The 27,020-nt window shown below is 44.6% G+C and overlaps 1 protein-coding gene across 1 annotated transcript in view; it reads right to left on the bottom strand.

The window, feature by feature from the left end:
• Positions 1-21,000, bottom strand: part of Xdh (xanthine dehydrogenase) — a 65,508-nt gene extending 44,508 nt beyond the window's left edge. The window contains 7 exon segments of the mRNA XM_028873674.2: positions 4,474-4,535; positions 5,509-5,592; positions 5,595-5,634; positions 9,310-9,415; positions 10,316-10,412; positions 13,248-13,305; positions 20,659-21,000. Coding sequence (XP_028729507.1) covers positions 4,474-4,535; positions 5,509-5,592; positions 5,595-5,634; positions 9,310-9,415; positions 10,316-10,412; positions 13,248-13,305; positions 20,659-20,700 — 489 coding nt within the window. The 5' untranslated portion in view covers positions 20,701-21,000.
• Between the last annotated feature and the right edge of the window lie 6,020 nt (positions 21,001-27,020).

The following is a 27,020-nucleotide window of genomic DNA, read 5'->3' as shown; positions in this document are numbered from 1 at the left end:
TTTAATCTCACTCTCGTCCCCAAACAGACATTGCATAATTGCGTAATTTTTAATTTGTTTTATAGTCCAGGATGTGATCTATGTCTTGGTGAAGTTTCCATGAGAGCGTGAAAAAGTCTTTTCTGTCGTTTCTGGCTATGGTGACATAGAAACTCTAGTTACAGGCAGTTCACTGATATACTGTTGAATTCACCTATGCCTTTTCCATTTTTTTTCTATCTGCAGGATATGGCCATTTCTGATAGAGTAATGAGGAAACACCCATTTAAAACATTAGCATACTCTGTCTTTTCAGTTCTATAAATTTCCATTTTATTCAGCTTGAAGAATTTTAAAATTTATCTTGGAATTCCTCCTTACAGTGTTCTGTCTTAGGTGCGTACATGTTGAGGATTTCTGTGTCTTTGTAATGTGGCTCGAGACCTGGACATGACCTGCACTAGATTGGACCCACCAACATCCATCCTGGTGAGAGGGGCCTCACAAAGACCTCCGTGGAGGAACTGTAGACAGCTAATGGTTGCTGGGAGAAGGGGGGCATAGTAGTTCTTAGTGGTGTAGCCTCTGGTAAGAGGTATTTGCCTAATAAACCCTCACCCATGCTTTAAAAAATAATTTTTATGTCTTCTAAAGCATCAGTCCTTTGATCCACTAATGAGTGGCCTGGAATCACTATGTAGCCTGAAGTCACTGGCTTCAAACCTGGAGTGATCCTCCTGCCTCTGTCTCCTGAGCACTGAGATTACAGAGGTGAGCCACTGTGCCTTCCTCCTCTGCCTTTGTTTTGAAGAATAGTTTCACAAAGGACAGAATTTTAATCAGTGGGATTGTTTTTCCCTCGGTGCTTTTAATATAGCCTTCCATTCCCTTCTTGCTTACATGGTTCCTTACAAGGCGAACGTGCTCCTTAGCTGTGTGTCTCTATAGATCAGGTACAGCTGTGGATTCTTTGAAGGACTATTTCTTTAACTCTTATTTTGTGAAGCTTGACTTTGATATATCTTAGAGTGAATACTGTGGGAAGTGAGTTGGTTTGGGGTTTGGTTTGGTTCTTGATTTATTTTGTTCTGTGTTTTGGTGGGTTTTTTTGTTTTGTTTTTTGTTATTTCTGTTGTTGTTTGATGTGGATGACAGTGTTCTCTGAGATTCCTGGTTGTGTGGTTTGGAGTCTAACATTCATTTGGGGAAATTCTCACTCACGATTGTTGAACTATCATTCCTGTCCCTTGCTTTCTCTTTCTTGAATCTCCCTTACATGCATGCCACACTCCCATGGTTCCATAGTACGTGGTCTTCTGGGTTTTCATTTCCCTCATTTCTTCTCTTTGCTCATTGGCTCTGGATGTCTGCATTTTCATATCCTCAGTCTCAGAAATGCTTTCCTAAGCCACATTCCATTCACAAATGAGCCCACCAAGTATATTCTTCATTCCATTATACTAGCTTTGACTTTAGCATTTCCTTATAATTCCTTTATGGTATTCCTATCATCTGTCTACATTATCCATCCGTTACTGCTTGTCTATTTTCCCCATTAAAACCTTCCACATAGTAATTATATTATTTTTTTAAACTCATGATTTGATCATTATAACACCTCAGTCATATCCAATTATGCTGTATGTTTAGTTTCTTCCAATTGTGTTTGCCTTTGTGTATGTCTTGTGATTTTTTTAAAAACTGGAAAGCAGATAGTTGTACTGAATAAAAAGTACCTCTGTCAATATGCCCTTAATGAGCTATCAGTGCCAGGAGAAATACTTTATAGCCCTAGGATTAATGAGTCTGCTGCTACACTGTGAATTTCACAAGAAACTTCCTGGAGTCTGTTCCTCCCTTAGGTGGGTGGAGGTGGCTGGAGGGGTCTGAAGTTGAGAATTTATCTTCTTCCCACTAGGGTAGGCTCCAATATAATAAGATCTGAGAAGGAGAGGCTCTGGTACGATAGCTTTAGATGTTTCTTCTTTTTCAATAATTCTTTTGAGATTGTACTACAATTACAACATTTCCCTTCCCTTTCATAAGTTTCTTCTTGTGCTTGTGATTGCCTCCACTGTCCTATCTGTCTTCAGCTTGAGGAGCAACAGCTGGTCCTTTAACTTCCCTTCCCTAAAGGATCAGAGAAGAGCTATGGCCTTTCCATTGTTTGGCTTTGCCTTTGTGCTTAGCATGTTGTGAAACATTCGAAGCTCCTAGCACACCAGATTGCGGAAACACAAATCCCATTTCTGCCTGTTCTAATGGCTCGTCCATTCCCTTCCTCTCTGCTAGATGGATGCAATCATTCTTGCTGTCAACCATGTGCCCAGCTCTGCCAGACTCTGCTCATGCTTCAGCAGCGGTGTGCTGTGTCGGGGGGAAAATAGGAAATCCAAGCTTGATGCAGCCATGTACAAAAGTCAACAGGCTCTAAGTAAGAATCCTGGGGGGGGGGGAGGTACTCTAGGGAAGAACTTGAAGGCACTTCTGCACGCTTGCTTGGTGCCAGACTTGGGGGCTGCTTAGAGCTCTCAGCTCAACCCGGGAAAAACTGGGTTAGGAGGGGTAGAGGTACTACTCCACGGTGGAGCTGGGCACCATCTCGACTCGATGAGCCCTGGGGAAGAGTGTAGTTGTTGACATCCTTCTCTTTCGAAGCTCTCTCAGGGCTAGTTAGATTGGACATCTCTGAGCAGGCTCCTAAGATGGGTGTGCAGAGACAAGATGGACAATCCTTGTGTCTCAGAGAAGCCGGGGCAGTTAATGAAGACCATGTGGCAGATGAGGGAAGATGTGTTAGCAATGTCACTTAAAACACCACTTGTTGACAGCCTAAGTTGTACTAGGTACCAGGTATTGTCCTAAGAGCGCCGCAAGAGGCACTTGATTTTTCTTTTCAAACTCTGATCACTTATTTGCTCCTCAGAAAGACCTGTTTTTTGGCCAGACTCAGACAGAGTGGAAGCTCTCAGCAAGGACAGCCCCCCATCTCTCTGCAATCCGTTCCTGGAGCTTTTCTTTGGCTTCCTTCATTCTCTTGACCAAAAGTGTAGCACATTCTGCAGCCTCCTCATTTTGTCTACTGCATTATTTCTTCAATACAATAACTCAGCATTTGTGTTGCAGGACACGTGAAATAGCAACACGCTGAATCTTGGGTACTGTCGTTCTGGGCTTGCCTTCTTTGTTTAAGGGCCTTCTGGCAACATACAGGTGGACAGCATCTTCTTTAGAGAGACTGTAAAGCTTTAAGACTCTGCTAACTCTTTTGGGCCCCAACTACCAAGTCACAGTAGTATCTGTCAGTTCAGGAATATCATTCTCTCCTTTTTTTTTTCTTCAATAACCAAGTTGAGACCACACAGATTGACATCCACAGTGCACCCCTGAACTGACTTGCACTTCCTCCCTCCAGTTCTTCTTGGTCTGGAACAAGAATTCCCCTTCCTCAACAGAAAATGTACTCTGGCATGAATCAAGACCCATTGCTTCATAGGAAAGTTTTGTAATTGCCACCACTGATTCCAACTGCATAACCCTTCCATTTTTCACCCAGAGCATCTGCAGCAACAAGAAATACTTAATTTTTACAAACACTGCGCAGCAGGCATTTTAATTCCGGACTCTGAATCTGCCATTCCCATCGTTTCTACTTGATTACAGAGCTCCTACTTCATGATCGGTGTCATAATCGGTGGCATATCATTCCCTATCTTTATGAGGCTCCCTCTCCAATGCCACTCAACTTTCCTGAGTTACGTGAACCCAACACCTTCTCCCCATGCGCCTGCCCTAAAGGTGAGTGAGAAGCTCCGAGTGTCTGACTTCCCCTGGACCCATGATCAAACCACAGTGAGAAAGTTTGACAGGAGTCAGGATTCTCTTACCCCAGAGTCAGGTAAAAACTGAGATGGGTAAGCCAAGAGCAGAGATGCCAACGTTCTGTCCTTACCATATGGCAGGTATGTGTCTGTGTTTACACAGCCAGTGGCCACACACTGAGCCATGGTTGCAGACTAAAGGTTTATGAACTCGGCAGGGGCTCACAAACTGTCTGGAGAGCTAATTATCAGCTCCACGAGGCCAGCGGAGTGCCAACTGTGACAGCAGCTAAGAGAGGGATGGAGGAGGGGCGCGAGGCTGAGCCAGGCAGGGATGCTGTTAAATGCCACATTCAGCACCTGTGCAGGAGGAGCCTGCCGGTCTCCAGGGAAAGCGGCCAAGCCTCGAGGCATTGTGGGAAGGGAGCATTTGGGCAGTACACATCTTCCCAAGAATCTGAGCTGCAGGCCTTCCCAGCAGGACATCCCACACTCTGAATAAGACGGCAGCATCTGCTTGCCTTAGCACATGTCCCCAGCGGGAGGACTCGCTCACTGTCTTGCCTCATCCTTCTTCCCTGTAGACCTGACGTCCTTGGCATCTTTCCCAAGCGTGCTCTCTGCGGGTTCCTGCTTTAGGGGCAGGCCACTTCTGTTCCTGGGCCCCACTTACCCTGGCGAAGGTCCGGAATCCCTGGAGGATGGGTCTGTAGCCTGTACAGCGGCAGAGGTTTCCTGCAGGCCAAGGGGAAAGTTGCTACGTCATCGCTCTCCCCAAGTGGTGAGCTTGTGGCCTTGCTGCATGCCCTTGACCTTTGACATTCTATGTCTGCTGCCTAAAAGGTCCGGTTCCTCAAAACACCCACCCTGATGCTCTCCCAGAATGCCCAGGCCAAGCACATACTGGCCTTCCCAGGGCGTCTGATCAACCTTCTCAGTGAGCTTCTCAAACTATATCACCAATATGCTTCCTCTCTTTAAGAGTGGGAATCCCTGGAGGATTTTGCCCTGTGTCCCTTACACTTCAGATAGTGTGTAACACAGGACTCAAATGGGGTTGAGTAGACGATTGACTGGAGTGCTGAATGGATGGAGAAACCTTCTGGATTAAATTCTCTAGAGAGATTCAGTCCACTTACAGGAGACTGGACAGGAAGCCAGCAACTGCTGTAACTCAGCATCTGGTCTGTCTTCCTCCTGAGCGGCAATCACCCTGATGAAGCTGTTCTGACGAAGGTTCTAGACCAGTGTTTCTCAACCCCTCTGGTAAACATTTATCTCCAAAAATATTTATATTATGATTCATAACAGTAGCAAAATTACACTTATGAAGTAGCAATGAAAATAACTATGGTTTGGGGTCACCACAACGTGAGGAGCTATACTAAAGGGTCACATCATTAGGGAGGTTGAGAACCACTGACCTAGGTAGTTTCCCAAATATCAGTGATCCTACATACTAGCTATCCTAGGACACGGCTGCCCATGAAGAACAGGACGTAGACATCCCAGGAAGTAAGATCTAACGTAAACAACCAGGAAAAGATTAACTTCCCAGTAGATCTTGGTCATCACGCTTTGGTGTCCAGAACTTTCCAAAGAGCAACACCTGGCATTCCCAGTCCATTCTTGACTGTCACCAAGTTGACCTGTTCAGGACCCATGTCCCACCCCACTCACTCCCAGGGCTGTGCCTGAAGGTCCACACCTTGGAAGGCATTCTCGATCTCCTCAATGGTGGGCTCGGGCTGGTTTCGGAGCAGCGTGTACATGCTCATGACGATACCGGGGTACAGAACCCACATTGGGAACCATGGCTTCTGGCAATTCTTTCCTAGAAAAGACAGATAAAAAGACAGATATAGCCCATGCTTATGTTGTCGGGAACCCCTCACCACAGCTCCATTACGGTTCACTTAAAGCTGTGGGGGTCACCATCAGGTTACCAAGCCCCTCTGAGACACAGGTTCCTCATCTTCATGATGAGGACCATCCTCCTACTTACAGCCAAGGATTTAAAGATGTAATTCATTTAAAAAAAAAATTCTTTTCATCCTTTTCTTTATTCTCCCTTTCTTTCTGTTTGTTTACTGATGACTGATCCTATCAACAAACAATGTCTACAGCCCTTTTTCTACTGTTTGTTTGCGATGGTGTCTCACTGTGTAGTATAGGTAGGCCTGGAACTTGAGATTCTCCTGCCCTAGCCTCCCGAGGAGCTGGATTGCAGGTGCCAGGACTACCTTAAACTCCTGGCACTGTACTTGGCATTCTGGAGGCATCTGTCAGTGTTAGCTATTAGTGGACAGGTCTCTTGGGGGAACAGTGACTGTTCTCACTCAGGGGACTCAGGAATTGGCCCAGGCTCATGAGTCTTAAATAGAAGCCCTCTGCTCTATTCCTCTGGCTACAGAAACTGCAGTGCAATTCCAGCACCACTTCTGAAGGACCAGCGTGTGTCTTATCCCAACCTGGCACCGCATTCTGGATTGTTGAGTGAAGGTACCCTCTGAGCACAGGAAGGACATGGGAACTGGAGCCCAAGCTAAACTGAGTTTACTCTATGTATGGGATGTCACAAAAAAATCCCACCCAAAACTGGTAGGTTTTGACCACAAGGTCCCTTTCCTCATCCACATGGCATTCTTTCTTTCTTTTTCTTTTCTTTCCTTTTTTATTCCTCTTGGGAATCTCTCTTGGTACTCAAGTAAAATTCACAGGATGTTATAACCTCTCTATCTACAGTCTATTCATTAATTTTGTGAATTCAGACTATAAACCCAGTATGCAGTAGGCATGGAAAGGTCCAATAAACAGAGAAGAGAAAAGGGGAGAGATTACAGGAGGCCCACACTCTAATAGGGTAATACTGATTTTTAAAAAGTGGAATAAGAAAAATTCCATGTGGTGCCCAGTGCTGTGAAGAGAATTTGCACAGGGTGACATGATCCACAGAGACTGGTGTCTCCTGAGCCTGGTCAGAAAAGGCCACTCCAGAAAGGATCTTTCGTCTGGCTTCAATATCACAGCTTGGATTGGGGAATGAGAACAGTCAGCAAGAAGACTCAGACTGAGCTTGGTGTGCCAGAGCGGCTGAGAGAACATGGGTGGAACCTGCTGGTGCTAAACACCTTGGCTGGGAAAGCAGCTCCTCACAGGCCAGGACAGGATACAGAACTTTCTCTGTGTGATGGGAAGCCTTGGGAGATTTCAGCCAGCAGTGATGTGATTCATGGTTTGGGAAAAAAAAAAAAAAAAAAAAAAACAGCCATTCTGGCCACACAGAAATGGGGCACGGAGCTATGGTATAGCCAACCAAACAGAGGTGATGGCATGGACCAAATAGCAAGAGTAAAAAACAGGTAGGGGAGGTGTCATAGATGGTTTGGGTTGGAGAGCAGACCACACTTCTGGATGGATAGGGGGTAGTATATGAGAGAATCAAAGTTTACTCCTAGATTCTTATCATGAAAAAACAGAGTGGACTGTTTTGCCATTGACTCAGGTAGAACAATACCCAAGAAGGAAGATGTTATGGGCAAAAATAGGTTTTTAATAAGATTGAGATTAGACATTTAAACAGTGGTATCAAGTAGGCAGCTGTAAATGAGTCTGACTTCTGAGGAGCGGTCAAAGCTGAAAGTACAAATGTGTATGGACACCACTTGCGGGCAGCGGGCATCTAACTCACCTAGGGATGGTGTGGGAACAGAGAAGGGGAGGGCTGTGGCCTCAGCCTAGACTCTGTAGCAGTCTACGGCTGAGCCGTTGAGTCACATGATACCGATGGGAGCCAGGAGGAAACAAGGGAAAGCCAGAAACCAAGAAAAACACATGGGCAAGGAGTAGACTCTAGCCCTGTTGTTTATATAAAGATAAAATAACACCAAGAATAAGGGTTTGTACTGTTGGAGGGGAGGGTACAAATCCCTGTATTCATACTACTCATTCTTTATTTAGCCACAAAGACTAAGAGAGGCCCAAATTAAGCTCATACTTCCTGCAGGTTGGGCTGGTTTAGTGGTGTCCCTTTTCCTGTCTAAGAAATAGCCTCACCCTGCTCTGACCTCACAGACTGGATTGGATGCTCCTCCTGTGGAACAGAACCTGTTTGTTCATCCAGAGGCCTCAGTGCCTGGTGTCAGGGAAGGAGACTGAGGAAGGTGTGACCTCCTGAAAGATGTTTCCTCAAGTGGTTAAGGGAGGACTACGGGCCAGTTTTAACACCAGAGCCATTCCTGGTTGCAATTTTCCTAAGAACCCTTGCCTACTGTTCTCTGCTCCCACCAGTGTCTACTTGGCCTAAGAACATTCAGATTCTCTCTTCAAACGCCTAGATTTGTGCATAGATCCCTCACTGTCCCTGCCTTCAAACCATTGCCAAGTGGTCCAGCTCCACAAGGGAGGAAACCCAAGTCAGGCATTTTTAAGTCTCTATGGCTGGCCATAAAATTGCTATGGATAGCGAAGTTGTGGACAGCCTTGAACTTCTGATTTTCCTGCTACCTTTCCAGTAATAGGACAAGTGGGCCATGTGCCATACCTAGCTTATATGACACTGAGGATCCGATCCAGAGCTCTATGCATGGTAGGCAAGTACTCTGCCAACTGAGTCACAGACCCAGCCCGTTCTATTATCTTAATCCTTCTTTCTCAAGAGAGTAAAGGTCTGGTAGTCCATATTTGTGGTGGTTAATATTGATTGATAGCTTGATAGGACCTATAATCAACTAGGAAATGAGCCTCTGGGTAAATCCTGTGACGAATTATCTAGATTAGGTTTGCCTCTAGTGAAGGTTACAGGGGCTTATCAAGATTAGGTTGAGGGAAGAAAATGGCTGAATCTAGGACTAAATAGAAGGGGGAAAGCTAGCTGGACATGCGTATTCCATTGTTCTCTGCTTCCTATCTATGATGTTGTGTGCCCAGCAGCCTCAAGACCCTATCACCATGACTTCCCTACCACGTTAGCAAGTACCCCCAATAAGTTCTTCCTTCCTCAACTTACTTCTATTGGGCATGTTGCATCAGCAATGTATAAAGTAACTAATTCAACATTTGCATCGTCCAAAAGTGGTAGGTGAGTGATGCAACAGGAATTAGGACTCCACACGATAGGGAGGACATGGGCTTATTATCAGGAGCCATGGAAATCTGGAATCTGGTAGACTGTGGGTTGTCAAAGCATACTCCAGAATAAGGCATCCTTCCCTGCCTTCCCAGGTCTGGAGCAAGGATACCCCTAGACATTAGATTCAGCTGATTTTGTTGTTCCCTTGGGGTCATTCAGTGTTATACCATCCTGACCCTAGTGATGGGGGAGCTTTGGGTTTGCATGCCTGCTCTTTCTACCTTGTAGCATCTAGAAGAGATTCGGAGAGGGCCCTGGACCAGCCTCCTTTGCTCAAGCGGCAAAGCCTCTCCCAACAACCCAGAGCAAAGCTGCAGACTTGGCCAACCGAGGCCAACCTGTGAAATGTTCCGGCTTCGCACTCCCCGCCCCACTCACCTGTACGGGATGCAGCTTCTGAGTGTTCCCTATGCCTTCCACAGTTGTCACAGCAACGTGATGCAAGGAGCAGATGGGGGCCAGGCAGGCATTGACGGAAAAGTGACTAGAAGCACAGATTAAGGTCATTTCCTTGCTACTGGGGTCATCAGAGCAGTGCAGGACCTGATAGGGCCTGGAGCCTTTCCGCGTCTCTTTGCTCGATGCTGTGTTCTTGTGTCTGCTGTTGATGTCATTGCCTCTCTAGCTAAGACCCTGAGACGGGAACAAAGGGGGCTCTGTTCCATCTGAGACTGAGCCTCGCTGTTTCATGAAAACAGCCAGCGTCAGTTTCTAATGCCATCAATACGCCAGCTTTCTGCTGGGGGCTGAGGGAGTCAGGGTGAATAAGATGAAATCCCTACCCTGCAATAGCTTGTACCCAGCATGGGAGAACAGAAGTGGGTATGAGGATGTAATGTAAAAATCTGACAGCAAATGATTCAGGGGGACTGTCCAGAGGGCACTAAAAAACCTGCATAGACATGGAGGACCTAACTCAACCTTGGGGGATCAAGGAGCATGTCTCAGAGGAGATGCTATTTGGGTCCAGTATTTCCAGGCAGAAAGCCCTGGATGAGAGGCCATGCAGGACAGGAAGAAGTTTATAGCAAGATCAAGAAACAAGTAGGCCTAGGTCATGAGTTCTTCATATTGTTTAGTTTGAGGAGTATCAGGCCCTTGGTGGGAAAGGAAACTGGGGAGGAAATCAGGGACTTACTATGGAGAGTTGGAGAAGGTTTTTATGGATGGCATGTTAGCCTGAACTGTAGAATGGTTGTTTTATCAACACTTCAGAGTTTGGCCCCCATTCATCAGCTAGAAAAGATACCCCACAAGACATCATTCTGCACTCCTTGTTCATGATTGGAGTCTTCTCAGAAACACACATACTCACACACTCACTCACAAAGGTAACCCCACATCCTACCCTCCTATGGACCACCAGGCAGCAGGCAAAGGATACACGATCTTGTTCTGAAGACGGTCATACTTAGAGATCATCACCGTACATGCCCCGCAGCCACCTTCTCCACAGCCAAGCTTGGTCCCACTCAGTCCCACTGAGCAGCCACTTGTTAAGGACACAGATCCAGAGAAAGGACTCAACATATGAATGGGAATGCTGGGCAAAAGCCTCACAGACAGAGCTTACACATGGCTCAAGCCCTTGACCCAGGAGGCATCAGGGCCATGACCTCCTCACTCCATGAGGCAGGGCTGTGCCCTACAGATGTGAGAACAGATCACCTCCACTGAACAGGTGAGTCAGCACCCACGTAGCACCATCCAGGACACAAGTGCCAGGAGCAAGGTTCCCCCAGGGTCTAAGCAAGAGAATCATGAACCTCAAAGACTGAGCATGTGGTGTGTCAGCCAGGCAATGATGTGTTCTGGGACTTACCAAGTCGTGGATTTTTACCCTGAAATTTTCAAACTGGACACCAAAACCAAAGCTGGACATACGCTTTTGAATCTCTCACAAAATACATACAAGTTAAAAATAAAGAGCTTTAAAAATTGGGAACCAATAATGGACCCAGCTCTTATATATTTTTCCACATATCTTATATTGTGGAAAGAAAATTACCTTGCGAACTAGTAGGCTGTTCCAAACCCACAGCAGTCATGTGGCCACCCTCCTCGAATCAGAAACTGCTGAGTTTCTGTCAGTCCCCGAAGGCCTCATATCTCTTCTGAAGATGGGAGACACAGATGGCTATTAGCAGCTGGCCATGTCCTCCATTTTCCATATAAAATTAACAAGGAACAACAGCATCACATCTTACACTTAAAAAGCTCTTGCTTTTCCAAGGCAATTTGCATAGCAGACAAGAGCTACTAATTCTTTGCAGATTAAAATGCAAAGCAAAAACACGCTGAGGCCTTGGCTGTCACATGAGGTGCAGAGTGTCATCTTGTATGTTATAATCCTCTGACTCAGGTGTCTCCTGACTTCAGAGTTGTGTAATTCCCTCCTCTTCTTGCTACCTTTTTTTTTTTTCTTTTTTTTTTTAAGCCAAAGAGGCCTCCTAAGACCTAAAGTTCTTTGGTCTCATTAACCGAGGTATGTGACATTATTTGCTGTTGATACAGCTAGAAAGTATGTGCACAGAGATGGTGGCCGTCTAGGCTTTATCTTCTAGCCTTGGTATCGTTGTAGAAACCGCAGAATTGAAGCAAGGCTAGGAACATTTTTCCTGCTCTCAGACTGCAATAACGAAAAGGACTTTAGACTTTACATGGCAACTTTCCATTTTAAACTTCATCTGAGCTTTGATCTTCAAATCAGTCCACTGTGTGAGATTAGGCGTTTCTGGGGTTCTTAGGCATGCGAAACAAAAACTAAAACTAGCAGGAAACTAAAATTAGCTTTGTTTTCAGACACTGAAATTCATCTCAGCAACCTCCTGGTGGAGTTGGACTGGAAATGGTGTCCCCCTTTGCCGACCCACTGACCCCTCTGCCACAGAAGGGCCACCAGGGTCGTCTTTGAGCCTTCAAAGACTCCCACACCAAGTCATCCGCCATGCTGCCTGATAGGAAGGGAGTGAACTAAAGTTAAAGCTGTGGTTCTGGGCTCACTTCTATGAGTACTGACTGAGCAAATGGTTCACTCAAAGGAGCCACAGGCATACCTCTCGGAGGGGGAGGAGTATACCACAGGCAGACGTCAAAATGAGCACAGTCCTAACAACAGGCCCCTGGAGTGTTTCCAGCCCTGCTGGGAAGCAAAGCACTTGGCTCTAGGCGTCTCTCCAGGGTCTGCCAGAACTTGATCAGAATATACTTAGTGAAAAGCAGGTTACTTAATCAATCAACCTTACTTCCTCTCAAAAGGGAATAATGTTACACTTGCATGGAATTTCTGTGAAGGTTATGTGAGATCAGCTACACAAACTACTTTGAACATTGCCTGTCCATAGTAAGTGTTCATTGAATATCAGCACCTATATTTTCTGTTGTTTTTGATCCAGGGTCCCAGAATACTTCAATAACCTGAAAGAACAAAATGTGTAGGGGATCCTATAGAAACCTTCTCCACAATAGATGAAGAGCAGCAACCCAGGACACTCTAAGGCATCGTGACCACTTTGTAGGGGGAAGGTGCCAAATGACCCTTTCTCAGGGTTTCCAAATCAGATATCCTGCATATTAGATATTTACATTACAACTCATAACAGTAGCAAAATTAAGTTATGAGGTAGTGATAAAAATAATTTCATGGTTGGGGGTAACCACAAAATGAGGAACTGCATGAAAGGGTCTCGGCATTAGGAAGTTTAAGAACCACTGCCCTAAGGAGACTCCTGCCCTTGATGTCTCAAAAGCCTGCCACTAAGCAGGTGGTGCCTTATACAGTACCCACTGTGATCATCCTTTTCCAGTAAACAACCATTGTCTGGGAATACCCAGTAAAAAAGAGTTCACCTAGTATATGGAAGGCCCTAGGTTCAGTGCCCAACAATGCAAGAAAAAAAAAATAGAAATCCTTCCCTGGTCTCTCTGGACCTTTATAGAGCCAGACAGGCTCCTGGGTAGTCTTCTATATGTTAAGCAAATGTCAATTAAAGAAGAGCCCACTGCTCCCAAGGGGAATGACCGTGAAGCTCACAGGGGCTGATGAGGAAGGATCTTCTTGGGCACAGAATCAAATCCTTGAATTACTAAACTCTTCACTGAAGAAAATCTGAAAGAACACCATAACAGTCCTCTCATCTGAGAACTGAGAACTATGATCTAGACAGCCAACGAGTGTTCAAGGTCTCCCAACTATTGATTACTGCAGCTGTCCAGACTCCTTCAAGGCCCTGCCCTGGTCACTGGGAAACAATGTAAAATTCAGAGAAGAATCCCATTGTCCCCTCGTCCTCACTCCCATTGCAGAGTCAGGATACACTTTCTTCTCAGGTAGACCAGAAGAGTTGTTTCGGGGTCTGCATTCTTCTCCACCACCTACCAAGAAAAGAAAAGAACGTGCATCAAAGATGCCTATCCATTCTTTTTCCATTGCTTTCCCCCCTTCCATATCTCACCCCAAAATGTGTAGAGCTAATGGGCACATTCCGAACAGACCATGGCAATCAAGGCATTTTTCTCGACAATTCCAAAAATCAAACACATGCACTATAAGACATGATCATGCCTTCAAGTCCTAGAACTCCACCTGGACACACCACAGAATGTTAAGGTTCTATGCCAGCAAGAGCATGCCAAATTCTCCTCCAACTGAAGCATATCATCTCATTCTCCTGCTTCATCCCAGCTACAAATTCCAGGGGTGTCCAGAGCTGTCAGCACACAGACTCTAACTTTGTTTTCTTGAGTATGCTTATTCAGACACTTTATGTGATGATAGAAAGCTGGTTATATAGTCCATGCTCACAGCAAAGTGTTCTATGGAACAAGCTACTCCAGTAGCAACAAGAATATTCTAGCATGGAAGAGCAATCTCAAGCCAAAAACCCATCCACATGTTCAGTAAGGTAGAAAAGGTCATCTATAATGGGAGATGCTCTCCCCAGATGTAAACCTTCAAAAGAGATCTGAGATCCCATTTCACTTACTCCTCATACTTAAAGGCACAGAAATTTTGGTTAGAGATTCTTTAAGAGAGCTGTGCTATGGGTCCTAGTGTTTCTCCAAGTTGAAGGGGAGGAATATCTGCCTCACACCTCAAACTAAGAGAAGGGGCACCCTTCACACCACACATCAATCTACCATTCTTCCTTTGCAAGTACAGTGTCAGGAGCCAGACCAACCCAGGACTTTCTCAGAGGCCCTGATGGAAGAACAAAGGAGCTTTAGTTCTGTTCTTGTCCAGGTGTGGACTTGGCAAAGCCAGTCTAGGGCTGGAGCCAGTGTCTTCTCAGAAGAGTCAAGGTTGTGGCTTCTGGGGACCTGAATTAACCCCCTGAGCTGGTGTTATCAGTCCTAAGACAGCTGTGTCTGGGAAATTCCAGGTTCCCTTTGCCAGCATTGCCTGACTTAGCTCTCTGCTGACCTTGGCCATTTTTCCCCTCTGCAAATCAAATATCCGAGGCTCTACTTCTTAATAAATTTGCTTGGTGTGAGTCATCAGCTTGTGCAAGACCACCTGGTCCCAACTATTGCCTTTGGCTTCTTTATTTCCTGTTTTATTTCTTATCCCTGGTCCTCCCACTTGACACATCACTATTCAGGACCCTTATTCCTGCAGGTTCAGGAAAGCATAGCACAGACATCTGCCGCACCACAGCTAAAGCTTGACCTAACGGAATGCTGCTAACTAAAACTGATGTGTTTAAACTCCTACTTAAACTTAAAAGGAAGAAGTGGAAGTATTGGCTCATAATTGCCAGAATTTACTAGATCCAAGAATTTTGTTAGCCAGTGCACATGCTACAGACCATCTATAATGTACACAGGGTTGGTTTGAATGTGTTTAAATCACTCTCAGGAGGAATGCCTAGAGGAAGTGATGGGACCACTACTAGACGGCTTCTTTATACGACAGACCCTTCATGTTGGAGGCTGAGAGAAAGCACAGGGCCTTAAAAATGCATGTCACTTGTGTCATGGGATCTGTGAGGAAATGCTCTATGCAGTGGTCCCTGAAGAACCCTTGAAGCCATCAAAAGTTCGCTCTGAACAGTTGAAAGGCCACCTTAAAACAGAGCCAATTATAAGTGACATCTTTCTTGCTATCTCTTGACTTCATTCTAAGTTGAGACTGGGGAAACTTGACTAGAATATAAAGTCGTGTGTGTGTATATATGTGTGTTGTGTAGTGTGTGATATATATGTATGCAGTTCATGCATGTGAGTGTGTGGGTGCATGTACATACATACAGAGAGAGAGAGAGACCACAATTGGACATAAGGTGTCTCCCTCCAGCTCTCCCACTCTGTCTTCAGACAGGGTCTCTCACTGAACCAGAAGCTCGCCATAGAGACTAGACCGACTGGCCCATGAGCTCTTGGGATCTGCCTGTCTCCAACCCCCAATGCTGGCACGTGCAGCCATCCCTGGCTTTCTTAATGGACGCTGGGGATTCAGACTCAGGTTCCCATGCTAGCAGAGGCAGTGTTCTTACCTACTGAGCCATCACCCCAACCCCAGTAACAGTATTTTTGGACTGACTCCAGATAGTACATTTCTGAAACTTACAGAATGTCCCCGCTTCAATGAAGTTTAAGGGAAAGTGGGAGATACAAGTTAGAATTCTTAGACAAATATTCTGTTGTCTCTCATTGGGGATCCATAGATTTTGTCTACATATAAAGTGTACATACGACATGACAAAAGAAGTGAAACTATGTAGGGAATAAAAGGGAACTAACAGGAGGGAGGAGGGGAGGAAGTGGAGGGTGGGGTATATGTGTAATGTGATCAACATACAATACATACTTGTATAATTTTTTTAATTTTACTTTAAAATTAATTTTTTTTAAATTAGCTTTGTTTTATGATAACACCCCAGGAGTCCAGCTTGCTCAATATTCTCGTTATTGAAGCTTCTTTACTTGGAGGGAAAAAAAAATCATGAATGCAAATAAAATTGACCTTTATCACCCTTCTGGTGGGCATCAGTGACTAATCATGCTGCGTCTCCTCAGGTTGTTCCTTCCTCTTTTATAGTGTCACACTAGCCCCCCCCAACACACACACACACACACACACACACACACACACACACAACACCTGCTATGACCATACAAAGTCAAGGTAAGTTCCTTAGTATCTCTCAAGAGCCTTTTAAATCGGTCTTCAGTCTTCAGTTCTAGCTGTCTTGCCTCCTACTTCCCTGGCAACCTGATCCGATTGGATGGAAAATCCATTCATCTCTCCCAGCCTTGAGCATGTCCTCCCTCATCCTCACACATCTTGACTTGTCGGAAGACATCATCTGCTCGCCTATTCAAGGCTTTCTATACATCATCCATCTGTAGGCCCACCCTCCCTTGAATACCTGCAAGGAACAGTCATGCCATTTTTGAGGAGTGGCATGGAACACTCTCTCAACAGAAGCCCGAGGGGAAAACACTTGGCAAGTGTCACCCAGATTGAATCTGAGAGGTTCCCTACAGGGTCGTGTTCAGAATACTTGTTACCCAGCTGATGGGACAGAGCTGGGGTGACTGGTGAAAATAGGTCACGGCAGGTAGGCTTTGAAGGCTACACCCAGCCTTGGCTCTTCTTTCTCCTTCTCATGTTGTAGATAACTGTCGTCCACACTCTTTCATGGCCAGGACGGTCTGTCTGTTCAAGTGTATTTGTAGACTAAGACCTCTGAAACAAATCCTTCCTTCCTTGAATTGATCCGGCCAGGCATTGTAATGACAGTGATACAAAAGTAACTTACACTGTGGGGAAGCAGGTTTGTAAAAATTTGGATTGATGGGCCAGCAGCATGGCTCAGGTGGTAAAGGTGCCTGCCTGCCACCAGGCTTAATAACTTGAGCTGAGTTCCATTCATATCTTCTCTCTCTCTCTCTCTCTCTCTCTCTCTCTCACACACACACACACACACACACACACACACACACACACACACACACGCACATGTACACTCAGAATAAATGCATGAAAATGTAGTAATAAAAAAACTAAAGGCCAGGCAGTGATGGTGCACACCTTTAATCCCAGCACTCTGGAGGCAGAGCCAGGAGGATCTCTGTGAGTTCGAGGCCAGCCTGGTCTACAGCATGAGATCCAGGACAGGTACCAAAACTACACAGAAACCCTATCTCCAAAAAACAAACAACAGCAAAACAAACAAAAACAAAAAAAAACTAAAGAAAAAATAAGTGAGCAGATTGCTTTGAGAATTTGAACTTTAAAAGAAATAACAATTGCTGGGTGTGGTAACAAGCCAGCCTGGTGTGCATAGTGAGTTCCAGGACAGCCAAACTACATAAGTGAGACTCTGTCTCAAATAATCAAGGAAGGACGGAAGGAGGGAGGGAGGGGGCAGGGACAGAGAGAGGGGGGCAGGGAGGGAGAGATACGGAGGAAGAGAGGAAGGAAGGAAGGGAGGGAGGGGAAGGAAGGAAGGAAGGAAGGAAGGAAGGAAGGAAGGAAGGAAGGAAAATAGGTCCTAAGGGATGATAACACACTATATACAGTTAAATCTAAAACTTTAAAACGATAATTAATCGGTGAGTAAATAAATAGATGGAAGGGAAGACCAACTACCTCTGACACTAATAAATACAACTGGTCACCTCGTAACTGGTACAATCCTTCATCCAGTTAATAAACAATGGTGCTGATTGGTGTACCAAAGCTTGATGAATCAGATAGTTATGTAGTCATATGTCCTCAAAGTCCTGCTCATAGAGTGTTAATAGTGAAGGACAGTGGTGGCACATGCCTTTAATCCCAGCACTCAGAAGGCAGAGCCAGGAGGATCTCTGTGAGTTCGAGGCCAGCCTGGTCTACAGAGCAAGATTTAAGACAGGCACCAAAGCTACACAGAGAAACTTTGTCTCAAAAAAAAAATAAATATGTAAGTAAAAAAGAAAGAAAGAAAAGAGAGAGAGAGAGAGAGAGAAAAAAGAAAGAAAAAAAAAAAAAAAAAAAAAAAAAAAAAAAAAAAAAAAAAAAAAAAAAAAAAAAAGAAAAAGAAAAAGAAGGAAAGAGAGAAAGAAGAGTTGCCTTTTGGGGAAGAGAATTAATGGACACTGCCTTAGCCTAGAGTTGAAAGTTCAAGTCACTATTGGCACAGCTGACATGATATATCCCTTGATAGAACATGCTGCAGAAAAAGACACATTACTTCCCGGGGGATAGTCGTGCCCAAACAGCAGACTGGGAACCGAGTTATAAGACAGCATGAGAAGAACTCAGAATTAGTGTCACCTTAAGGAATATCTGGCCTGTTCTCTTCAGAAATGAGAATGTCACTAGAGACTAAGGAAACACAGGGGCTGTTGCAAGTTCAATGAGCTGAGATGAAAAAGCCATGCCATCCATGGTCCAACTCTGCTGGTCGGTGATACATGACATCAGCGGGGAAATTATAATAAATTTGCATGAGACACATAGTGCTTTTATATCATAGTGCTGTATTTTCTAAGTTCCATAAATGGACTGTCCATCTCTAAAAACATCTTTATTCCTAGGATAAAAAACGAAGAGATGTGATGTCTGACACGCTCAGCTATCCAGAAGGAGTATATGTTTCATGTATCTATACATATTTGCTAAATATATAAAGTTATTTGTATGCTTACACCACACCCACCCACACATACACACAACACTCACACACACACACACACACACACACACACACACACACACACACGTGATTCAGTACATTTATCCTAGAAGGAAGAGATAGAGAGGGGCAGGCAAGATGGCTTGGAGGTAAAGGCACTTGCCACCAAGCTTGACAACTTGAGTTTAATCGCTGGGACCCACGTAGGGGAAGAAGAAACTGGCTCCTCCATGTTGTCCTCTGTCACCTGCCTGCTTCCAGATGAGTATGAGCCACCATCTTTCTACAGCTTCTGTGGTAACGTCTTTGCACAATATCTATGGCCCAATGCCTAGAGCAGCTTGGAAAAGGAAATTAAGCCAAACTTACCCAATCTGCCTCTGCTCTGCTTATTACTACTGCAAAAGCAGTCTTTACTCTCTGACTGGCCTCTTCATCCTTCTGGCAGTTTCCCAAGAGCCCACATCTTTTTAAAGGACGAACGTGGTTGGCTATTCATCATGAGAACCTGACAGGATCAGAACCTTCCAGAGATAGAAGGGACTGGTAGGATGCGACTCTCTAAAAATCTTAAAGTCACTCCTCTACAGTGCAAAGAAAATACAAGGAGAAGTAATTTCAGGCAAGCGAGTTCACCTGAAAAACACTCCTTTCCAGACACAGAGCCTGACAGCAAGTTGTCCCTTCAGAAAAGCGGTGGATCACACACAAATCAACAGCTTAATATATAATAAAACTTTAGAGTAAGACATGACCTTAAGAGTCCTTGGATCCTGCTACTAACTCACTGGAAAACATACATACATGTATACATACATGCATGCATACATACATACACACACACATTAATGCCCCAAAGGAGACATCTTTGTGTACACAGTATTTCTAGACAGCCAATTTAACAGCTATTTCTTAACACCTACATGATTGTTACTGCTAAGTACAAAAGAAGTTGAAAATATTGGGTGTAAGGACCTTACTACCACCAGCTTAGGCATCTTGACCTAGCTCTTGTTTTGGTACCAGCAGCTCAACTCAAAAAAAAAAAAAGAAGCAGCATTTCAGATAGAGGATGCTGGACCCAGGGACCCAGAGGTAGATCAATCAGTCTGAATCCAGGAGGTTTGACAATACTCGTATTGAAACGGCTCCTGAAACTCCCAGCAGTTTAAGTCCCTAGCAAGAAGCACATGTTCATTCTTGAAAATTCCCTCAGAAGTGCCTCAGTTTCTCCAATCAACATAAAAGTATCATCAAAACAAGTAAAGTCATTCTTCTTTGGGGACGCTTTGGCCCACTCGTATTTATAACCTGTCTGGTTACAGTAGAGCATGAGGGATTCTCTCCTCCGATCTTGTTTATTCTCAAGTGGGGAGGGGCTGGAGAGCTGTGAGTATCTTGCTGGGAGGTAAATAGAACAGGAGACAATACACTCATCGCCCCCTTCTCTCCCAGCACTCCACGGAAGTAGCAAAGATTCTCAGGCTATCAGGGATTTATGGTCCCCATGGCACTTTATCTACATCTTCGTGCATCAGCGACGTTTAAGGGGTTTGCAATATTTATTTAAAGAACTGAGAGATGGCAGAGGGGGATTCCTTTATGAAAGTAATAATAATAATGGCTTGCCACAAGGTGTCAGTATATGTCCCCACACAGTAAATCAGTTCTAGTTGTTAAAGCTATAATACAGGATACATTAGAATTGACGGCTCTATGTGTTTTATATCCCAGCATTAGCGTGGAAACACATTCCTGCTGCTGTTCTCAGTAAAGAGAGCACGAGGCTGGGTTTACTTAAACACGGAAATGGACAGATGTTGATGACTCCTCACCTTACCTAGACTCTGTTCCTTTCCTACTTCTGAGCCAGTGTGTCTACTACTACAGAATGGACACCCTTCTCTCCTCCCTCTCCCTCCCTCTTTTGCCCTCTGAGTGTCTAGCCTGTGTTCTTCTTGCTCTAAAGTTACCAAACTACAGCAATACCTTCTAAGAGGTAAAAAACGAGACCAGATTAAATCAGAGAGACCAGGTAAGAGAGATGACACACGTCCCTTCCCAGACAGCAGGAACTCCAAACCGAAAGGCAACTCCTGCTTACCTTTTTGCCATTCACAAAGAAAACCAACTCGTCTGCTGTCATCTTGGCTGGTGGAGTCACTGAACTCCTAGGAGGTACTTGTAATTATCACTGCCCCGCAACTTGAAAGATACGCCTCCCAGCAAAATGAAACAAAGTTCGGCCAATGAGAAAGAACCAGCTCCAGGCATAGACAGCTCTTGGCAATAGTCACAGGTTTACATAATCCAGGAAGAACCAAACCAACACTCAGGGAGTCACACACTCTACTCGGACATCCAAGTACACAGAGGAAAGTGTGTGAATATATTAGTGAGGACTGCATCTTGGCACCAGATGACTGTGAATTCTGGGCACCTGCCCTTGCGGAACCTGCTTCACCCTCCTCCCACTTGCCATACCAGGAAGAGAAGGGGAAGGAGCCCGTTTGTCAGCCGCTGCCAGTGGGGCTGATTCACTCTCTTCCCGTCTACACTTGTTATGTTACCAGTCCAGCTTAGACGAACACAGACTCGGCACTGGCATACTTAACTCATGCTCTCGTGGCCTGGTTGAACTGTGTAGGTCCCAGACACAGAATTTAGTGTCCAGACTCAAACCCTGACCTTTGACTACATAGAGGCTGTCATTGACCGCCTGCAGAACTCAGCTGTTTCATCCCGGAAAAGGAACATAAAAATGATACCCAAACCAGAAAGCTGAGAGACAAATGTGTCTCTTGGATGTGCCTTATACACTTAGGAAAAAAAAATATTTGTCACTGTTGCAAAAGTATCCTCATCATAGGAACAATCCTGAAACAAAACATGCTTGAGACTTTCACAGAAGTCGTCAAATTATCAGAGGAACTCACAAAAACAAACAACAAATAAAATAGTACAAACACTACATAAATAAAAATGCTTATACAATATAATCACAGTAATAGTAATAGAGCTGAGCCCCTCCTCCCATCAAGTACCACTAACTCCTGGTGTAAAGGTCTACGCCCTGCAGGCCACACCAATAGGCTCTCCCACTGCTCCATTCCACCCCCCTCCACATCAGCAGCCACTCTGTCCTTCCCCAGCCCTGCAGCTGCCAGCCAGCCTACAAGAGGACATCGCCAGTGCTCCTGGAAGACCACAGAAAAGGGAGAAAAGAGCGTGAGTCAGATATGCCTGGCACAGCAACATCTGGAGAAACAGTATTCACTGCGACAGCCACAGCATCAACACAACGCCCCTCGGCCAGCACGGTCCAGACAGGACCAAGAAATGAATTTATTTCTCAGTTGATCGATATCCCAGTGTGCCCCCAGACTGTTCTGGGTGGGTCTTGTGCACCAAATCCCTGTAAGTTTCTCAGTCCAGGACAAATGGGGATGCCGATGGCCCTGAAACAGTGCTTGTTAGCTGAAGTGGAATTCTTACAAAATGGGTCACGTGGCTGTCTGGGACACATTAGTGACATGATTGGTAGGATGGTTGTTGTTGTTGTGCTGCTGCTGCTGCTGCTGAGACCAGGAAATGGGACTAAACATTCCAAGCCATGACAATCCTTCACAACAAAGACTTGTCCAGCCTAAAACGTCAATCAAGAAGAGACAAAGAAATCACGATCTGAAAGGAGAAGGGTGGGGAGAGGGATTAGGGCTGAACCTAGGGCGTGTGTTTCTAACTCTCCCTGTTCTTCATATTCCTAGGATCGACTGGCTCTTCTTTCCACTGACTCACCCATCCTTACATCTTCATGAGCTCAGCCCTTCTGCCTGGGCTGTCCTGCACAGTCCCAAGGAAAGTTATGTAGGCTGGATTTGGGATTGGCTCCATCACCTTTCCAAAATCACTGCCTTGGATTCCATGCCCTCGTTTACAGACACGGCTTGCCATACCTACAAAAGCAACTCTGCTAAAAATTAAATAAAGAAGCCAAACTGTCCCCAGCAGACATTAGGCAAGTGCTGTATGATGGGTTCAGCAATGTGAAATGGGGGGGGGGGTTGTCTAATGCCTACACTCCCCCTCCCCTGCCATAGTTTGAAGGAGAAAGTAGCCTGACTACGGTACTGCAAGAATGGAGCAAACCGAAAGGAGAGATGAGAGGTCAACTGTAGCTAACCTCCACCCCTGGGAACTTCTACAAAGGGAAAGACAGCTCCAGAGAAAGAAAAATGGACTCTGAAGTTGAGAAGTTCACACCATCAGTCACCCCCAACCCCATGGCTGCTGGTTCCTCGAGGAGCAAGAGACCCCTTGGAACCACAGGAAGTAAACAAGCAGAGTGGTAAATAGGTTGCGGTATCTAGATGGGAGCAGTAGACCCCAAGACACACGGACTGTGGAGATAGCTGCCGTGTGGTGTGAGGAAACCGGAAGCTGAGAAGTTTTCAACACTCCCCACCCCGGCCACAGCAGAGAAAAGCTACGTGGATGACAGGAAGCTTGTGGTGGGACTTGGTGCAATGCCCTGCTGAACTGGTAGATACAGGGTTGGGGCTTTCTCCTAACCAGGAAGAAACATTGACCGAGGTCATATTTATTTCAGTTTATTGCTCATGTGTGTTCATGTATTTGTTATTTTATTTTCTGTTTTCTATATATCTTATTTACTTTTTTAATTCTTTAAATGTCTTCTCTTAGTATGTATACTTTTGTATTTTATTTGATTTTGTATTTTGGGTTTAGGTGATATGATGTAGCTTGTATCTTGCTGGGGGAAGCTCTTATGTCTATCCTTTTTCCTAAACCTAATATATGGTTTCTCTACTGCTTTTCATATATCTAACCCATATATTTGATCTAATTCTTACTCTGTCCCCTTTTATTCCATTCCCCTCACCCCTTTACTTTACTACTTAAATATGTGGCATATCCCCCCAGTAAGAACACTAGTACTCCCGTCTGCAAGCTTTCTAGGAAACACAAGCCAACAACATAGTATCTCCAGCAGTCAACATGAGGAATCATCATACTTGTCTGTTGTTGAATATTATTTTAATCAGGAAAAGGTGTGCTACATTTGTTTATGCAACAGAATATTGCTGTGGGATGTTCTGTATGTCCTGTAGGAGCCCGTTCTTGGGTTCCTCGTGGCTTTACCCAGCAGGTCCACACAGAGGATGATTAGGACCACGGGCCTGAGTGCAGGTGTCTCAGATGGTCTGCACTTGGCTGTGCTGGGGGATGGTCTGTATGGCAAATGTGTTGCTCTGATTGGTCAATAAATAAAACCTGATTGGCTGTGGCTAGGCAGGAAGTATAGGTGAGACTAACAGAGAGAAGAAATAAAAGAACAGGAAGGCAGAAGGACTCACTGCCAGCCGCCCACCAGGACAAGCAGCATGTGAAGATGCCGGTAAGCCACAAGCCATGTGGCAAGGTATAGATTTGTGGAAATGGATTAATTTAAGCTATAAGAACAGTTAGCAAGAAGCCTGCCATGGCCATACAGTTTGTAAGAAAAATAAGTCTCTGTGTTTACTTGGTTGGGTCTGAGCAGCTGTGGGACTGGCGGGTGACAAAGATTTGTCCTGACTGTGGACAAGGCAGAAAAACTCTAGCTACAGAATATGACTCTAACTGTGTAAAGGTGTGTTACATTTGTTTGTGCTGCATTTGTTTAATTTTGTAAAGATGTGTTGCTTTTTTATCTTGCCTGCCTGAGGCACCTGATTGGTCTAATAAAGAGCTGAACAGCCAATAGTTAGGCATAGGAAAGAATAGGCAGGGCTGGCAGGTGGAGAGAATAAACAGGAGGAGAAATCTAGGCTCAGGAGAAGAGAAGAGAAGAGAAGAGAAGAGAAGAGAAGAGAAGAGAAGAGAAGAGAAGAGAAGAGAAGAGAAGAGAAGAGAAGAGGAGAGGAGGGGAGGGGAGGGGAGGGGAGGGGAGGGGAGGGGAGGGGAGGGAGGGGAGGGGAGGGGAGGGGAGGGGAGGGAGGGGAGGGAGAGCAGAGGAACAAAAGAAGGAGGAGAGAATGAGGGAGATGCCTGGGGCAAGAAGCCAGGCAGATGCCAGCCAGCAGACGCAAGAAGCAGTGAAAATAAGGTATACAGCAAAAAATTAAAAAGCCCTAAGGCAAAAGGTAGACAAAGAGAAACAGGTTAATTTAAGTTAAAAGAGCTAGCCAGAAATGTGCCTAAGCTAGGCTGAGCATTCATAACTAGAAAGTCTCTGTGTCATGATTTGGGAGCTGGTTGGTGGCCTAAAAGAAAAAGCCTGGTACAGTTGTTATTACAGCCTGAGTGATCATAAATCCAAGTGAAAACGAGCCAGCAAAAAGGATTACATAAAACAAAATGGATGGAAGCCGGAAGGAGCTGCGAGCCAGAGGACACAGGCTCCCCAAGAGTAGCACAAAGTTCAACAAAAAAACATGAAGGTGGTGAGATGATATTACACACACACACACACACACACACACACACACACACACACACCACGAAAAGATTGTAGAGTTGTATCAAAAAGTAGTCAAAGGTCAAATAGAGGACCAAATAAACAGATAAGGAATTTATCTTAAATTATGAAATTGATTCAAGACACAAAAAAGGAAGCTGCCAATACAGCATGACCGTAAGAACCAGTAACTAGGAGGGGAGATTTTAAAATATGAAAGAAAAAAATCACCAAGAAAATACAGATGCTATAAAGGGAACAAGCAAAATTCTGGAAATGAGGGAACCAATCAAGTAAATAATAACACAGCAGAACACATCAGTAAACAAGAACAAGCAGAAGAGTAACTCTTCAGAGTGGATGACAAGATCGAGACAATGATGCACACAGATATAGAGAAGGAAAAAAATGGACCAGGGAGATTTCTCAGTACTTAAAATGTTTGTGTGAGGGGCCGGGCGGTGGTGGCACACACCTTTAATCCCAGCACTCAGGAGGCAGAGCCAGGCAGATCTCTGTGAGTTCGAGGCCAGCCTGGTCTACAGAGCGAGATGCAGGACAGGCACCAAAACTACACAGAGAAATCCTGTCTGGAAAAGCCAAAAAAAAAAAAAAAAAAAAAAAAAAAAAATGCTTGTGTGAAGCCATGGAAGCCCACATATAATTCAGCCTGAAACAGTAGAGGCAGAAAATCTCCAGAGCAAGCTAGCTAGCAAGACTAGCCATACTGGCAAGTTCTGAGTTTGATTGCAAGACATTGCCTCATTACACCTCAAATGCATGTACGTATACTCAAGAGAACAAACCCAAGCCTACATAGGATAGAAAAAGGAGATGGCAGGAACTCAAATGTCTTAGAAAAACCTAGCCAATGAAATGTTGGCCAAGAATTACTAGAATCTAGAAAATAGAGGAGGTCTTCCAAGAAGAATCTCTCCAAGATATATCGTAGTGAAAATATCAAAAATACAAAGCCAAGAAACCATAAGAAGAAAATGTCTGCTTACAGAGGCATAAATATCACAATAACATCAGATCTGATGTCAGCAACCATAGAAGTCATAAAAGCATGGAATGATACATATCAATCCTGAAAATAAATTATTGTCAACCAAAGTTGCTATAATCTGAAAACAAATATTTATTATAAACAGATGGAGGAATAAGAACATCTCAAAAGAACACAGGCACATACATACCACTAAATAAATTAAATAAGATAATTTATAATCACGAAGCCGGCACTGAGAAAAATCTTCAAGGATTATTATTCACAGAGGAAGAAGAAAGACAGTTTCACACATATGAACATAGGAAAGAATGTGTTCTATGAAAGCAGCAGATAAACAAAGGAGACCTGGGAAGGAATCAATCATGTCCAACACAGCAAATGTCCAACACTACCAGGAAAGGAAGAAAAGAACCGTCAATCAGCCAACCGACCAGAGCAAATAGCAAAAGCATAAACAATAGCAAACCCTTCTCAATTATAGCCTTGAATGCAAATGGCCTTAAGACAGTAATTAAAGGACATAGACTAATGGACTGGATTGAAAAACATGATCCAATTATCTGCCGTCTCCGGGAAACTCACACAACTAGGGAGAAACTGAGAGTCAAAGGTTGGAAAGCAAACTGCCAAGCAAACAGAAGCCGCAAACGACCTGGCAGAGCTTCCCTGATCTGATTATGTAGATCCCAAACCAAAGCCAGTCAGAAGAAATGAGGTGATCCACTGAGTATTAATAAAAGGAACAGTTCACCCAGGGAGTATGACTACTAGAGATATGTATGCACTGACTCTTGAGGCCCCCAACTTCATAAAACAAACACTAAAAGGCATAGAAGACCATGTAAGTTCAGATTCAGTAATAATGGAGGATTTGGTACCCCACTGGTAACATCTAGATAGGCCTTCCAAACTAACTATCAGCAAAGGGACCTCAGAGCTAAACTACATCATAGATCAAATGGACCTAATAACTCTATAGAATATTCCACCCACC

The sequence above is a fragment of the Peromyscus leucopus genome, chromosome 22 (assembly GCF_004664715.2).
Source record: "Peromyscus leucopus breed LL Stock chromosome 22, UCI_PerLeu_2.1, whole genome shotgun sequence".
In the NCBI taxonomy this organism is placed as follows: Eukaryota; Metazoa; Chordata; class Mammalia; order Rodentia; family Cricetidae; genus Peromyscus; species Peromyscus leucopus.
Note: the sequence above shows the minus strand (reverse complement) of the source record. Positions and strands in the feature narration are given on the sequence as shown.